The following is a 17,768-nucleotide window of genomic DNA, read 5'->3' as shown; positions in this document are numbered from 1 at the left end:
AAAATACTTATTTCTCTATTTGAGTGAGTTTGGGCTTATAACAAATGGGGATAAAAAGATCTGAATAACTTAGCAATACACAATTTTTTTAAATTGCATCCATTTTATGATGATTTGTGTGCTCTGGAAGTAGTTTAGAACACAAAAAAGGCAGGGACTGGACATTAAGAAGATGTATCTTTGAAAGGGCTGTAGATATGACCACGTATCTGATTGAAAATTATCTCCCTGTGTGGCTTCTTTTTTAAAAAGAAAAGTGCCATTAAGGACACAGTTGGATCAGTCTAAGGAACATAGAGATGTAACTTAATTCCCACATGTCTTTAGAGGAAGAAAATACATTATTTGGATCTTTTTAATCCAATGGATCTTTAGGTTTTACATATCTGTGGGTAGGAAAAGAAATAGAAAACAAGGTGTATACAGTTTTACAGCCAAGATAATTGGCCAGTAGTTTGGCAGCAGGTGTGGTATAGTTATCAGCAGTTAATTTTTTTAATCAAGATCAAATGTCTCTTTAAAGACAGTAATAATTCAGATATGAAAAGTTGAAAGCTACTGTGTGACACAACTGCCATGTGATACAGTCTCTGGTTTGTAGTTTCTACTCAAAAACTGAGTATCCCACAGAGGAGGTTTCATATGAAGTGTGGAAATTTTTGTCTCAAAATTATTCAGTTGGATTGGCAAGAGACATAGAGATAACAGAGATGTTCATCTTCAGCCCTAGTATAAGCTATTTAAAAGAATTTGCTTATGATCTCTCAGGTAGTGTATTTGGTTATTGTTGCTTACTGCTAAGAGTATACATGTACAAGCAGAGAGATACTTGTCTTTGTCATGTCACTGGAGGCTACCAGATGACATTGGGAAAAATACAGAAAATCACATGCAAGGTCTAATTAATTTGATTGTACAGATTGAAAAATGCAAGTGAATAATATTTCAAGTTCATTAAAATGAAAGAAGAGGAAGATTGCTTGAATTTAATTTTACATTAAATATACTACATTATTTTCTTGAGAAGTGTCAAACGTGGATTATATTTCTCATTAAATAATCGTTTTTCTTGTGAAGAGTTTTAACCACAAAACAGCCTCCAAAACACAATCATTTAAACTCTCCCTGTTTCTCTGGTTCCTTTTTGTTTTAATGAAAATTTGACATTTAGACATAGTTCTTCCAGCACAGATTAACATAACCAAGATGATGGGCTGATACCAACTTTTTCAAGCAGGGATGTGGTTTTTATGTGTCTTTTCTTTAACCATTATTTGGCCTGAGTGCTTTTGCTCTTTCTCCAAATTTTTTCACCTGGTAGTATAGAGAGAAAGGTAGGGACTGAAAGGTCACCTTGTATGTTCTGACAGCATGATCTGATGACTTGATATACGTTTATTATTTTATTCTTTTCCAAAAAACCTTACCAGAAAGTCAGGTAATGCTTAAGTTGGCCAGATGGTTCTTTCTGTCTTTGCTCAGATATTAAGAGGATAAAATATTAGTGATGATTGCAGACAGTGCACTGATATATCTGCCAAATAAGTGGTACAAAGAAATTATGCTGATTTGAGTGAGACAGTGATGTTCTTCCATGGAGATTTTAAGAGACAGTGTTTCTTGTTCATGAGGTTGTGTCCTAAAAGTCAAAGAAAGGCTCTTTCTTAAGTCAGAATTCTGAATACAATTACTTAGCTAAAGGATATCAATAATAATTACTGGACAATTAATAGTGTTCTGAGGGGAAAGTGAAATCCAGAGCAAAACCACCTTATGCAGTACCATGTACATATTCCAAATAACTGTATGCCCAGATGTTTTGTTTATTGTTTATATTGAGTTCATCCCATGATGCAAACCTTTGCTATATCTATAAGAGATTGAAGTGCAATGAAAATACAGTGTAAAGATCTGATTGAAGCAAATACACTTTTTCAGCTTATAGTAAAACAACTATTGCACTTACTTGAAAAGCAATGTCTTCCATACCTACTCATAACAACATGCTTAAAAGATACATACTTTCATAAGACACAGAAAAGAGAAGTAGTTCTGAAAACAGTTTTATAATACTTAACTTACAGGCAAATTGAAAGAGTGGTCCTTAGTACTGTATGGAACATCCATCCAGCCTTACTCACCAAGAAATGATTTTTCCAAAGTGGAAAGAGTGCGCTCCAGTCCAGTTGAAGACCCTACAGAAGATTATGCAACAGATGACTATTCAGGTGTGTTCATTCATTTACTCTGTTTATGCAGTAACTGAACCCTTAACAGCTTTAAGGATGACCTGAGAATCTGCATATGTAAAATGTTCAGTGAATTGAATTCTTCACCAAAGATGAGAAGAATTTGTTTCACAACTGAATGTTAAGCATTTGAGTTTGCATGCATAGAGTTATATGTTTTTAAGCTACACTTAACATGGTATAAAGAATGCACTGTTTTGCATATAAGTATATAAAGCTATATATACTTATGCATATATATGAGAAGAACTTTATCTTCTACATCTGTGTTGTTTCTCACTGATCACTATGGATGTTTTTAAACCTTGTCATTAGACTTTAGTAGAGTTGGATTTTTAGCACTGCAAAATAAGTCAAGTTGGCAGTTTCTTACATGTAATCCACCATTAGCAGTACCATGTGATGAATCTGAAGTATATCTCTGGCCAGCAAAAAGGAAGAGAAAGTTCAATTTACTATTTTCTGTTATTCCATTCTCCTTTCATAACATGTCAGTCACACAGTCTCTATTTTAGATGGACAGCTGCAGAACTCCTTGTTTTAGTAGTTAATGAAACACTACTGTCTCTACTGTAAAGGTCACTATGTTAAAACTTCTTAAGTTTTTATATGAAGCAAACTCAACACAATTCATTGAGTGATCCTGGAAGTTGTAACTTGGCCCACAGTCACTGTTCATCTCCATAAAGGCAAGATGTGATGGTTCTCTCCTCCCATAGAAGGATCTATTTGAAAACTGTAAGAACAAAATCATAGAAAATACTAAATTGGAACAGATCCAAAAGTACTATCAAGCCTAATGTGAGTGCAGGTGAGACAGAGGACTTGGGAATCAGCAAGTACTAGCTGAGGCTTCTGTAGCTTGTAGCAGCACAGAGCATCAGGGCCCTGGTGTCTGGTTCATTGGGTCACGGTAGCCACTTGGACCAGCTGATACCCACTCAGCAACCAGAGTAGCCACTGATCATTGTATTCATCATTTATGTTGTCCTTTTTAGAAGTTATTTTGCTAATCATTCCTAATTATGAGTTACAGAAGTCTTTGCACATTTCAAAATTAAATGAGGATGTCATACTTGTTAAAAAAGCTTGCCTTTTTTTCTGAATTTTTGAAGTCAAATCATGCAGGTATTCAGGAAACCTCCCTGTCCAGCCATCCAGGAGCCACTCTGTAAGTCATACTCTCAACACCTGAGCGAGGACCAAGGCCCCTTCACAGCTACACACCCCACACTCAAATAATTAGGCCAGGTTTCCTCACTAGCTCAACCCTAGTTTTCCCATAGCAGAGTCTCAGACTTGCCAATCCTTAGAATAACTTAATCTTGGTGCAATAACTAAATTAAAAAGTAACAGCGTGAGCTGAGTGCCTCTGAAGTGGGGCCCTGAATGAGGGAAATCTTGGGCTTTTGTACCCTTACAGTTTTACTGCATGAAAGTCTCAAGGTCTTTGGCTCTTGCTGTGTCTGTACATGTTTGGTCACCTGACTGGTGACATAGGTCCCCACGTAGATTTTTATGTAAAGAGCCTGCACAGCCTCTTGCTTGGAGTTTCTGCCACCCTGAGCTCAATCTTGAGCTCACAGTGCAAGTAGCAAACTGAGCTACCTGTTCTAGGTGTAGTCGTCAAGAGAGAGAAATAGAGTAATTGCATTTTGCAATAAAATACTGTGTTTTAAGGTGTCCCTTAAATGAGAAGTTTTAATCCCTTTGTCCCTCTGTATTCTGTTTTTCTTACAGGTCCCTGCAATGCAGAATGCAGTAAAGTAGGGTGTGATGGGCCAGGACCAGATCATTGTACTGACTGTCTGCACTATTACTACAAATCTAAAAACAACACAAGGTAAGAGAAAGAGAAAAAAACTTCACTTCATTGATTTCTTAGTATATATCTTAACTTTCTCCCCTCTTCTCTTCATTGCAGTCATGGATAATTAATTTCCCATGATTTTGAAAAATTTTCTTTGGAGTTAAAAAACCCCAAGCCATAGCTAATCAGAATTTAAAATACAGCTTTGTAAAATCCTTCGCTGATTATATCCCTACCTCTTTTTTTTCCATAAGAAACTTTCTCTATATATATGTATTCAAAGACTCTCATATCTACTGCAGCTGATGTGATTAGGTAGGAATTGTTGATTTCTTCCAACGTAGGAAGAAATGTAGATCGTCCAAAATTATACTGTAGACTGTTGGACAAGACATATGCTAGTGAGATAGCATGTGTAGGGGCATAAATGCAATAGAGTCAGCTTGATGCAGTGCTTACAAGGGTTATATCAGTAAGCACATGATCATTAGAAAAGCAACAATGCTGAGAAATACTTCTGCTTTGCAGTCATGGTCCAGGAATGTGGTGGCAGGTTATTTCATTAACAATTCTGCCTTCTCTTCCCTGCTGTCTGCAGGATCTGTGTTTCGACCTGCCCACCTGGTCACTACAATGCAGACAAGAAACGATGTAAAAAATGCTCACCCAATTGTGAAACCTGTGTTGGAGGCCATAATGACCAGTGCATGACCTGTAAATCTGGCTACTACCTGAATGAAGTAACCAATAGCTGTATTACCAACTGCCCTGATGGGTTTTACCTGGATAAGAGTTAGTATCTCTTGTTGGTTTTTTTTTGCGGGCTACAGAATTTAATGTGGGGAGGTTGCTGGAATGCTTATGAGCAGGAAAAGTGTACATTAGTCTCTTATCCTATTCCTTTTATTAAATTGTTGCCAAGCATGATCAATAATGTCCTCAATAATCTTCCCTTATTTTAAACACCATGCTTATTGCAGGATGTCTTTTCAGCTGGGGGTACCTGAGAGTAACAGTAGCAGAACCAGGGCAGTTCAAGAGCAAGTCAGCTGAAGGACAGCAAAGGTTATCAGTACTTGGGGAAGGGACAGAGCGCCCATTCTGTCCTTGACTCCCCATTCAGCGAGACTATATGGCACCAGAAATGAGAGCTGAGACATTGGCCATGGCCAGTGGACCAAAGATCTACCAAAAACAGGCTCTTAACATAGTTGCAAATAATGTTTCTGACAGACCTAATCACCTCCAGAGTGATGTGACTGCCCAAGAGCAGTAATCCTCAGCCATGATAGGTACCTGCCTTCAGCTTCCTCCTGTGATTGCCAAGTACAAGTCCATGTTTAATTTCCTGCTTTGGCTAACAAAAATACTTAGACATATATTCAAATGGGCTTAAAACTGCAGTGACTTTTGTTATCTTTAAGACTCTCCTTAGAAGATAAATATGTTCTCAGGAGCTTTGTTTATCTAGGTACCTAATGTTCTGCTTTCTCCAGCATGAAGCTGTGTGCTTCATTTTGAGAATTAGTAAAAACAGCTCCTACCTTAATTCTTGCATTTTCACTGTGTGAGAACTACAGTAATCAAAACTCTTTCCCATACAAATTAAGATGGATAGATAAAAATATAGGATTAAATGGGGAAATTGAGTTTTTCTTCTCGGAATGGTATGTGTCACTCACTGCATGTCAAAAGACAGCAGGGCTGAAGAGAGAGAGACATTTCTTAAAGAAGGGATCTCTAGAGATAAAAAAGCAGTTGTTAACTAATTTGTATATTTACTTTGTTAAGATCAGATCTGTTTATGCAGGTGTGTCTTTTAGCACTAAATCAGGAAGACAGGACAGACTGCTGGCATGGAAGGTGTAAGATTGCAGGACAGTCTTCAGAACACATGGCAGTCATTAGTGCATATCACTACTATATGAGAAGGTGACTTAAGTCCATATTATAATGAATGTAAAATTTAAGTGTTTATGAAAATTCTTTAATGGCATCAAAACATACTATTTCTCAGGGTGTAACTATAACTTCAAATGTATGGAAATATTGTAAACCATTTTATATTTGATGGAAAAAGCTAATGATAGGCAGAATTTTGTTGTTTTAGTGTAGCTTGATGTTGATGTCAAACTAGAAAGTAGTAAGTCATGTAATAATATATCCATAGAATTTTAGCAACAAATCTGACCAAGGTTTTCTGGGTTGTTTTCTTTTTTTCTCTTGTAGATAAGATTGTTTGTCGTAAATGTAGTGAAAACTGCAAGACCTGTGTTGAATTCCAAATCTGCACAGAATGCAGACATGGCCTAAGGTGAGGAAATTATGTATGTCTCTAAACATAGTATCTGAAGAGGTAGACAAGGCTGAAGATACACAATGAAGAACATCAGATAGCTATTTAACCTTGCATGGACTTCATTTCATCTGTTCCAATGCTGTTTAGTCTGTAATAGTGATCCTGAGTGCCAATATGGCTGACAACAGGCTTTTAGGAGGCTTTTTGTATGTAACATAAAAGCCACAGTCATGTGGAAAGCTGGCTTCTTCAATTTTTGACCTACGTTATGTTGGTCAAGGATTGTTTTAGAAGTAGAGGTAATGAATTGTATTAATCTTCCTGATTCATTCATGTGGTAGTTAGAAATTATTTTCTTATCTTTATTGCATTTCTTCATGTATCCAGTCATTCACTTTCCTCAAGTACCTGAGGCTCAATTTTATTACAGTACAGTGGTCATATATTTTAAACAGCAGGTGACTTTTTTCCTTCAGAGGGGAACTTAATTATTCTTTAAAATGATAGATAAACATACCAAGTAGCAGTACACATTTCAAGTTCCTTTATAAAGAATGACCTTTTGGTCCAAGTAGCAAAGGTCAAAAATCTTATAAAATTCAGGACAGACTGTATGCTGGCTTAGTGCCACAAAAATATGAAGTCAGTATTCAGTATCTGTAGGTATTATTTTGAATACCAGTATTGTTTTAATGTTTTACCACTGAGATTTCCTGTTGCATTAAAGTGGATTTTCATCTTATGGTAAAAGCTGAAGGTTTGCTTCTAGGACATCAATAGCTGGATTCCTTTATTGAAATTGAAATACTAAAAGAAATTTAAAACCTAACATTCATGTTTTCTTGGGGAATTTTAGCAAATAGAGAGTCACTTTTGGTAGCATTTCTTAAAAAATGTGTGGTTATATCAGATAAATGAAGCCTTTCAGGACATGCATTTCATATTCCATAGTTGTTCCATACTTCCTGCATTTTCTTAGCAGAGATATCAATGAGTAAGGCCTTCCTTGAATGGGTCTTGAGAGACTTGAATTCCAGATCTACTCCATTATTGGCCCATTAAATAAACTTGGGCAAATTATTTTCCCATCTGTAGATACATGATAATGCTATGTGCATTGTAAAGCTCTTTGAGGTATGTCTCTGAGGAAAAACAAGAGAAAAGCAGGGGCTGTGAAGTTTCATTGAATTGCTGGTTTATTTTCTAAACTGTGACTGAATACACTCTTGAATATTGTCAGTGGTGCTGAACTAACATGTCTGTTGCTGTAGCTAATCTATAAAAACATGGTTAGCATTCAGAGTGGGAAACCCCAGAGCTGATGAGCATTTTTAGAGGAAGTGTTAAATTGGATAAATCCTGAGATTCTGCAGAAGATGGTAAATATGGCATAAAAGTCCTAGTTTAAAAAAAATTATTTTCAACAAACAAACAAAACCCAAACCCCAACAAACTGCCATAGCCACCATATAACATGAAAGTAATAAAACAGCTAATTCAAGGAATACACAAAATTGTGACTTGTTCCTTATATTTTTATGCTCTCTTGAAAGTGCTTGTAGGCAGAATATCTCCATCTGTAATCTCAACAAATCTCACAAGCCACACAGAACTGGCATTCAGTTAACAAGTCCCTTAGCATTTTTTTAATGCTGACCCTATGCCAAATTCCTCATGGATAATTGCATTTTACATGCCTGAATTTTTAGTATTGCTTGTCATTGTTAATTTTTTTCTTTCCCCTATTACTTGGTAGTATTTACAAATAGTTTGTAAACAGCTTCTTTACACCACCATGGACAAAACTGCTTTGCATTCCCTCTTTAAGTGATTGGCGTCTCTAAATACATGAAATATGACAGGTGGAGGAAGCTGATGAATCATAATATATGGGTTGTTCTTTGATTAAAAGAGAATGACTGGATTGTGCACAATCTTGTTGCCCTCTGTTGCCATTATCTGCTCTGTGTTTTCTTTCCTTTTTATAATAGTTTGCATGGCACCAGATGTGCTATCCGCTGTGAAGAAGGAAAATACCATAATGGCAGAGAATGTGAACCATGCCACCGCTCCTGTGCAACATGTGCAGGTACCACACTGACATTTGTCTGCATAATTTTCATTCCTGTATGATTTTACCTCTGATTTTATTCCACTATATCACAGCTACAGTATAGCATCATTGTTTACATGTGAATCCTTCACATGTAATCCTTCTGTTAGTAGCTTTTAATTACATTTTAAATACAGCAAACTTCCTTTAACTAGCATAGAAATCTAGGTTTTTAATTGAAAGAATTAATAAATTCCTCTTTCTTTTTCCTTTTTTTTTCTTTTTCTTTTCTTTTTGCTTTTTCTAATTTTATTGGAACTTACTATGGTTTCCAGTAATGCCTTCCATTTTCTTCCAAGGATGGAATAATGACTGGTAGATTTTGTGGGAGCTTTTGAACTGCAGTCATTCATTTCAGAAAAAAAAGATACTTGAAATGATGTAATTGTTTATTTTGACAATGTACCTGCCTTCTAACAATTTCTCTTTGGACTAAGGTGCTGGAGTAGATGCCTGTATAAACTGCACACAGGGTTACTTTATGGAAGATGGAAGATGTGTGTTGTCCTGCAGTAGTGGTTATTACCTTGATCACTCCACTGAAAGTGGATACAAAAGCTGTAAAAGGTATGATCAGTGACTGATATATCTGGTACTTGGCAATATATTAGCTATTACTGTGTTGGAAATTATCATACTTATTAGAAGATAAAACACTGTTGACTTCAAAACATTAAAAAAATACATAATGCTAACTAAATAAGAAAAATATATTATTTTTGTTGTTATTATTATAATTATATTATTTATATTCATACAGGTCCTATAAAAGCATTTTTTCTGGTATATGTGTGTGACCTTCACTTTAAAACAGCCTGTAATGAGCCTGTTAGTTAGTTAGTTAGTTAGTATTTATAAAGACTATTTCAGTTCTTCCACTGCATATTCACAAACATAGCGCAGGTGGATTCTAGACTACTGTCCAGAATTGCTTACCTGACACAAGTGCATGAATGGCTCCATAAATCTTGGGCAAAGTTGTGCTGTGCAAGGAAGGAACATCTTTTCTATGCCATACTTTGTTAAACAAATATCATTTGTTGCCCTTTGGAATCGTTTGTTGTTGACTCAGATCTAAGTTCAGGGCAGGAAGGGAATCCTCATGTGTTTCAGTGTGTTCTACATAAAAAGACAATCAAATATGTAATGAAAAGACAATGGAACAAGATGGGTGACGAAGGGACTGGGCATCATGTCGGTCATTTCTATCCTGTGGCTTTAATTCATGCCTTTCACATGCCCATGTTTGCACCATCAGCTTAATAATTTTGCTAATTATTTATGCATAGTTCTAATGCACTAGAATAATACAGCTGTGTAGTAAAAACACTGGAATAGAAACTTGTTGATGGAAAGAAACAGGACTGAGTTGCAGGGGTAGTCAATTATTTATTATCAAAATTGGTAATAGTAATATTATAGTACGTTATAGCTCTAGAAGGAACAAACAAGTCCTTTGCAATACAGAAGAGGTCTCCTAGGATGCCTTATATTTGGTGAGGCCAGAGAACCAACTCCTGCCATTGTCTTTCAGATGCGATGCCAGCTGTTTGGATTGCAGTGGCCAAGGAGACCGAAACTGTACAAGCTGTCCAAGTGGCTACAACCTAGACACTGGTGTCTGTGTCATTGGAACAGTATGCAAGGATGGTGAGTGCAAGTCTCTGATAAGATTCGTTTTATCACTGCCAGCTTCTTTTAGATGTGTCGGGTTGGTTTGGCCCGCTTTTCTTCTTAAGTATAGCCTACATTACTTTTTAAATTTTTCAGACATACGAAAAGGAGAAATTTACATTTGCATGTGTTTGCAAGATTAGTCACAACTACTTCACATCATTTACCTGAATTTTCCTAAAATAATTTTTCCCCTTGCCAACAACCTACTTTTCCTTCCTTAGCATTGTTCAAAAGCTGTTGCTTTCAACAGATTTTTATATGAGGACCCTAGAGTACTATTAATAGAATTACATTTATCTGTCTCAGCACTTTAAACTGTGAAAATGCTGGTAAGTAAAAATTATTTAAAGCACCAATTGCTTGACTTGTGTGAAAGGGTAGTGGGAAAAAAAGGATTCTGAAATAGGGAACATACAATTTAGGGTGGAGATTTGAATTTCCTCCAAATTCTCTGTGGAAACCAAAATAGCCTTCTTATTGCATATCTTATTGCATATGATTGGCTTAATTATTCACTAATATAAATTCCTTTTAAATGTCACAATTACAGAGACATTTAGATAACGTTGTATTTTACTAAAGATGTTACCATGTGAATTACTGGTAAATAAAAACTAACAAGAGCAATCCAACAGGAAAATCATATCAGAACAAAGTCTGTGAAGATACCTGACATCAGATATAGTAAAAGCTAACAGTGATTCTTAGGTCCAGCTTATTTTCACTGGATTTACTAGGAGTTAAAGACTTTAAAATGAAGAAAGAAGGAGCACAGGTGTGAGTCTTAGACTTCTTCCTGTGGACCTTTGCACATCCTGTTGGAATATAGGCTTCTAAACTTTGAAAAGTATCCTGTTCTTTGTAAAGTTACATTGCAGATATTGGTAAACTAGTCATGAGCCCTTTTCATGTCTGGACATTGGAAGAGTTATTGTCTATAGCAGGTCCAGAAGAGGACAGATATACATAGACAAATTAAGAAGTGTAATGCTAATATGGTATTGAATTGATTTCTGCAATGCAAACATTTGAGATATCAGTTTGGTTTTTAACATGGCTGGATAAATCCATCTTCATTTGTAACATTCAGCCTCGATCTCATACCCTGTAGTTCCTAAGGGTGAGGACACCCCATCTCAGAACTGTCACCACCATTCTTCCAAATGCAGCTGTTACAGAAGGGCAACACATGGATGTGCAGGCACTTGGAATGCAGCGTGCTGGGTCACACCACACAGCACATGTTCTCAGCAGTCTAGGGTAACAAGGAAAGTCCAGGAGGGTTTGGTTTGTTTTTTTTGGATTTGTTTTTTTTTCTGTTAATTTACGAAAGCAGAGAGGGTCTCATTTCAATGCCTTACAGTCAACTCACTCTACAGGATTTGCATTTCTGTTGAGAATGTTTTACTCTTTTTTTCTGTGGTTTGTTTTATTCTTTTAATTCGTAAAAATTGAGAGCAAATTCCTTTGCTGTAAATATCACTGTATTCTAATTATTCTCTTTCTAATCTTTTTTCCTTTTCATAAATGGATACCAATCATTCCCTGTTGGACCACACAATATCTCTTCCTGAAAAAAAAAATGTTGTTGACTGAAATTCCTTCTGATGGACCAAATTTCCTACTTGCTACCTGCTCCTGAATGGTCTCTTCAACCAAATCTGCATGTCTGACCAATTAAACCTTCCTCCATTGTACACGCCGTGCTCTCCAAACCTTCAACCTCCCCTCCTTCTCTTGCTGCTACTCTCTGGAAGCCACGGAAGAGTCCTGGGCCGAGGGAGGATTCTGTATGCTGGTGAAAAAGAACAATCTCTGCCAGAGGAAAGTGCTTCAGCAATTGTGTTGCAGAACATGTAAACAAAAGGGGTGAACTGACACCTCCCAGCATCCTTCTCCTCCCGTTGACTTACAGATTAATTCATATTACTGAAAAAGGAAAAAAAAAAGAAAGAAAAAGAAAGCAAGCCACCTTTCTCCCTCTCCCCCCTGTTTGTCTGGGGAGATGGCAAACTGTTTGTTGGAACTTAAACAGAAAAACTACAACACACCTACCTTTCATAACTGGGTGTCTAGAGCTGAGCATCCAGGATCACAGAGTCAGTATTGTGTGACCAAAGCATTTGATGCCAAAATTAACATTTAACTCCTGATTTGATTTCTTGTCAACCTTAGGATTATTCCTGTTTTTTGAAGGTTCTTTTTCTTCCCTTCTTTCCTGCTTCTTTCCACTTCAAGATGTTTAAATAGTGTTTCAACAATACAACACAAGTTTACATGGATTAAAACTAAACAATATAAAAAAATTTGCATTAGTCTTTTTTTGTGCTGTATGTATTGACAGGGGGAACTTGAGTTCCTGAGGGGATCAGAAACATCATTAGTGCAGGACTAAGTTCTGCCCCTTTTCTAACACTATTTTAAAAAATGGAAAGTGCACACATTTCTGCACACATTTCTGTCTTACTTCCTCTGCTGTATGCTGTTTTTTGTATCACATGCGGTATGTATATATGTTTGCCCAAAATGTGGTTTTGGTCATATAGATTTCATTTTTAGACAGGTGGCTTATTAACAGATACACTAGGATTTTTATTTTATTTTTTTAAATTGTCAAAGCTATTTCAAATAAACATAAGAAACCCATTGTTCCTGTAGTGGACAAATTTAGAATATACTACATCTCTTGATTTGCATAAATGAGAGTAATGTATATGCTCAGAAGTCAGAAAACATTGCTAACATGTAAGAAGTATTCATAAATTATTGTTGTCTTGTAATGTTCATTTAAAAAGGGGATATTATCATACAGATATGTGGAACTGTTTAATAGTGCCCATATGTAAATGCCAATGTGACTAAATACAACAGGATGTGTTTACAGGACTGGATTTATAATTGTGCCAAATACACCTCCAGGAAAAATTGCATATAGGGCAATAAATCAGTGGTTCTCTTGGTGCCGTGATGGGCCTGATTTTAACTGCTCACAGTAGAAATTTCAGCAGGAATAGTCCTGCTAAGGCAAATGGAATTACCTCACTGTAAAATGGTCCTGAGTGATAAGAGAAGTGGCCCCAGCCTCACTCTTTTTCTACCCAGGCACATGGATGCCAGTACAAATTTCTGTTTAATTTGTCTTCTTCAGCTTCAGCATACTGTTCAAGAGACAGTCATTTCACAGAAAAGAGCAAATTGAACTTCAAAGATACTGTTTACTGGGGATAATCCTTAAAACACGCAAAGTGTCTTTCTCAGTTAGCTTTCCAAGACATACAAACAGAAAATGGATTTCAGCTGTTTAAGCATGTAAATCCTGGAAAATAAAGGGGATCAAAAATGACTGTGGATGTTTTACAAACAAACTAATTCAAACCTTTAGAGGTAATGTCCTCTTTAGCAGAGAGCAGATAAACTATTCCAGCCTGGTTCAGTATGAGAGTGCAGTCAGGTTCCTTTGGTGCCATTACAAATTTCCTGATAAACATTCAAATTTTTGCTAGTTTAACTACTAGTCTGTTACTGCCTCATTTCTCAGTATAGCGTGTTTAAATAGAACATAATGCTTTCAAAGTTTAAGTTAATATTATATATGTTATATATAAATATATATTCACTATTGAGATTTAATTATGTAATGGATTGTAAAGAATCTGTTTGGATACTTACAAATGTCTCTAACATTATTATAGAGAAGAAATTAATAACTTTGTTTTCTTTAAAAAAAATGACATTGTTATAACAAAATCCATTTTTACTGAAAAAATACTGTACATGTGTAAAATGTTCAGTTGTTATTTGTAAAATAGGGTAGTTCTGTTGTAATTGATATTGGCCAAAATCAATGTTATTCCATATTTTATTTTTTCTATTAAATTAACCTAAATTCCTGTTCTTTTGGTCTGGAAAAACATGTTGCTCCATATGTTAAACATCTTTGTTGAAGAGCATAGGTAGCTCTGCATATACAACACTTAGATACCTGGGTGTCTAATTTTATTACAGGCTTCTTTTAGTTGAAGTGGTGGAATTTATGATTGCAGAAATACCTGGTTTACATGGAGATCACTTTTTGTGTAGTAACAGTACGGCCACAACTGAACCCAGTAACAATGCTGACTTCCTCTGATTAAGAGTCTGTGATGAGTCTAATCTGTTGTGTGTTCAGGATTAAAAAGCAAAATTTGTAACCACCTGTTGGCTCAGGCAGTTAAGAAGGAGGGTTTAATCTTTGCAGGATGGTGTGGATGTCTGTTCACATGCTTGCCAGCAGTGCAGTTCAGGTCACAGCCAGAGTGCTCCTTCAACAGTGCCCATCTGTCCTTGCCAGACCACAAGGGCTCCATGCAGCTCCTTTGTCACCCCTGCAGGGCGAGCTCCTTCACTGGCATGAGCTGATGCTCTTGTTCATTTACCACGTAGTCCCACAGACCGAGTGGAGAGCAAAAGGACAATTTATCCAAGGGGTCATATATTCAGATGGCATTTTAAGCACATTTGAGGCCATGTAAAGAATTTCCTGGGGAAAAAAAAAAAAAAAAAAAAAAAAGACAAACACAAAAAAACCCACCAGCTCTTTTTGACCTTAGGCATCTCATTGTCACTGATCTGTTTTGACCTGGTTTCAAAACAAGGAGTTAGTTATCATTCCCACAATTTCCCTGTCTGTCCCCAGAAGCATGCATATGTGGGATAGCACATTCTTAGCCACAGTTCGGTGAGACCACACTTGGAAAAAAGGTTGCCTACAGTGCTGTATGAAGAGCTGCTTGTTTCAGTTCTCACCTCTCATTCACCTTCCAAGTGAGCAGACAAGTAAGGATAAATCTGTGTTTTAGGGTTTTAGGCTGAAAACTAGAATTTTCTGGTGTTAGCTCAGACTCTTTGATCATCTTTGTTTGTTATGCCTTAATAGCTGTTATCAGAGACATGCAAAATTTTTAAGCAGCTTAGAGCTAGTACTTGTACTAGAGGATCACTGCAGCGACAGGATTGCAATTTAAAGAAGTTAGTTTGTTCCCAGCTGCAGTTTTCTTAGGTGATTGCTCCTCCTCCTCTGATTCAATGATTAGTAGTTTGGTGTGATTAGTATTTGACACTATTGATGACACACAGAAAGGATACAGACTATTTCAGAAAGATCAGAAGATAGTAAGTATGAACAAAATCATAATTTTCCCGATGTCAGGAAAGACTGTGTATGGCATAATTTTAAATCTGCACATCAATTTCATTTTATTTGTACCACAAGTCAGAAAGCAATGACAAATTAAAGATGCCATTATAGTAAGAACATGGTATTTCCCAGTTCATATTAATCTAGGAGATCCCTTGATTTAAATGCAAATTGGACACACTTTTAGACTTTTTCATCACTAACAGTCATGAATTTTTTTAATAAAGAAAACTATGGTCAAAAAAACAACAAAAAAAAGTAGTCATACTTGCTAACAAAAGTTTACCATGCCCCAGACATGAGAACATCCTGCCTGTTATGTGGGGGTGTCATGTTATATTTCCTTTTCTGCATTGAAGTTCCAGCCTTAATCCCTTTTTAGCTGTAGTTCTTCATCTCAAGGGTGCACCAGTACTGTAGGATCAGATGCCAGAAGAGGTCAGTGGAAATCTTATGCATATGACCAGCTGTTCCTGGGACATTTGACATAGCCCCTGCCTATCCACATGCACCTATATCTATTGGCACTCCCTGCCTCTTCCTGGGGAGGCTTTGCAAAGTTCCCCTCTGTGAAGCGCAGTTTTCTAGTAAAGATTTCCCTGTGAGACCTTACAGATTACCCCAATCTCTGCTGTGATTGTAGCTTTCCAATGTCATGTCATATTCCTTGCAACTGAATCTATTGTGTAGTAGTAGGCTGCTGTTTTTGCCACATTGTCAGATCATAAGAGGTTTGACAGAGCTGTGATTAAACCTATATGTAGAAGCACTAGAGCTATCTACAGCAATTTCATCCATCACTAAATGCAAGTTACAACTGCTGATGACCAAGTGAATACTCTTAATAGCTATCTGTTACTTTTTAATGAATATATTTAATGAACTGAATGGTTGTAAGAAGGCCTATTATAAATTCAAGATTCCTGTAAAGACATGTAAGAGATTGCTTGTATGAGTCAAAGCTTTTAATTTGCAGTGCAACTTGCTGAACAATAACTGGTCTATGATGCATTACCATGCCTTATATTTATATTTGATATGCCATTGTGCTGTCATTGGTACAAAATCAACCAAGTAAAGTCTTGCCATTAGATGTTTGTGCAAGATATTTTAAGCAAGCATTATAAAAGTTTTACAGCATACAAATAATAACCCTAGGTTTTCATCAAAAGGAAACAGATGCACAACAACTTGCATGACCTTTTCCAGAATAGGAAATTCAATAAGTGGGAAAAAAAAAAATAAGGTTGAAAATATATTTTTGATTAGCATTTTCTTTACTAGGGAAAAAAAAAAATTCTGTTTAATTTTAACTACATGTCTTACTTAAACTAATTTGTGAGATTTCTGGTTTTTATTGAAGTATATGATTTACTAACACCTATCATAGTGATCTTTTGCCGCTTAAATCCTCCCCATTAGCAAGAATTAAAGAGTTGTGAGTGCAGTGTCCCTAAGAACAAACCAAAGCTCTGAACCTTAGTATACCATCCAGCCAGTGGAAGTGCAACCAACACCCACATTTCCATCACTGCTTCTACACCAAAGGGCAAAGAGGATTTGGACCTATCAAAGGCCTGGACATTCTGTGATTTCTCAGAGCATAGTAACATGAAGTCTTACTAGGATAATTGTTCTGAAGTCCTCAGGATAAAGCCAGAGAGGCTGCAATAATGTTCACCTGCTGTACAAGTGTACCAGATAACATCATAGAGTTAATGTTTTAATACCTGAGCTATACTTGAAATTATTCTGAAGAACTTCCTTTCTGGATTAAAAAGCAGTGTTTGCACATAAAAACAGAGACAATTTTCACTTCTAGAATGGGAGTTGTAGTCAAAGGAAAATATATTATGGGGAAGAAGCTCTGAGCATTTTTTAAAAATAATTCCAATAAGCAACAAATGCAGACTCTGTGTTGCACCAAAGGCTGGTCTTTGTTGGGTTTTGGCAGCAAATACATGAGCAGGTCATGTATTTGCTGCCAAAGATGACCAGGGAGCTTAGAAGAATGACCCTCATACAATCATCTATTGATTTTTCTGAGTGTTTGGGAGGTGGATTTGTTGAAGATCTTCTGGGAAACCAGCAACGCTTTTCAAAGAAAGAAAAAAAATCACTCAGCCATCAGAAAACACAGTAGAGAGCAATGAGGTGATTAAGTACCCATTTTTCCAATCAGCCTGGGAGTGGGAAGCCAGAATACTGACAAGCATTGAGTACTTGTTTACCCAAGGAGAATTAATGGCTCTATCATGCAAATTCAACAGTAACACTGACTGTTTACTGGAGCATGACTAATGTGATTTAATTATAAATCAGATAATACTGCATAACTTTGGCATTTACAATTGTCCTTGGTCTGCCCACTGCTCTCCTGATGCCTGCAGATGTTCTTTGAGATGCGGGTTGGAAGCAAAGTCTGGCTTCTGCTTTCCAATCCC

At 36.5% G+C, this 17,768-nt stretch overlaps 1 protein-coding gene across 3 annotated transcripts in view; it reads left to right on the top strand.

The window, feature by feature from the left end:
• The window catches only part of PCSK5 (proprotein convertase subtilisin/kexin type 5), a 228,665-nt gene that overhangs the window by 159,880 nt on the left and 51,017 nt on the right, over window positions 1-17,768 (top strand). Inside the window, exons 14-21 of one of the 3 annotated variants that reach the window (XM_021541527.3) lie at window positions 2,085-2,228; window positions 3,990-4,092; window positions 4,658-4,851; window positions 6,289-6,373; window positions 8,350-8,447; window positions 8,909-9,038; window positions 10,006-10,121; window positions 11,906-14,341. In XM_021541527.3, coding sequence (XP_021397202.1) covers window positions 2,085-2,228; window positions 3,990-4,092; window positions 4,658-4,851; window positions 6,289-6,373; window positions 8,350-8,447; window positions 8,909-9,038; window positions 10,006-10,121; window positions 11,906-12,021 — 986 coding nt within the window. In that variant the 3' untranslated portion in view covers window positions 12,022-14,341. Of the gene's footprint in view, window positions 1-2,084; window positions 2,229-3,989; window positions 4,093-4,657; window positions 4,852-6,288; window positions 6,374-8,349; window positions 8,448-8,908; window positions 9,039-10,005; window positions 10,122-11,905; window positions 14,342-17,768 lie in introns of those variants that run through there. The other 2 variants (XM_021541528.3, XR_002466431.3) reach the window with 2 other exon arrangements.

The sequence above is a fragment of the Lonchura striata genome, chromosome Z (genome assembly GCF_046129695.1).
Source record: "Lonchura striata isolate bLonStr1 chromosome Z, bLonStr1.mat, whole genome shotgun sequence".
Taxonomy (NCBI): domain Eukaryota; kingdom Metazoa; phylum Chordata; class Aves; order Passeriformes; family Estrildidae; genus Lonchura; species Lonchura striata.
Note: the sequence above shows the minus strand (reverse complement) of the source record. Positions and strands in the feature narration are given on the sequence as shown.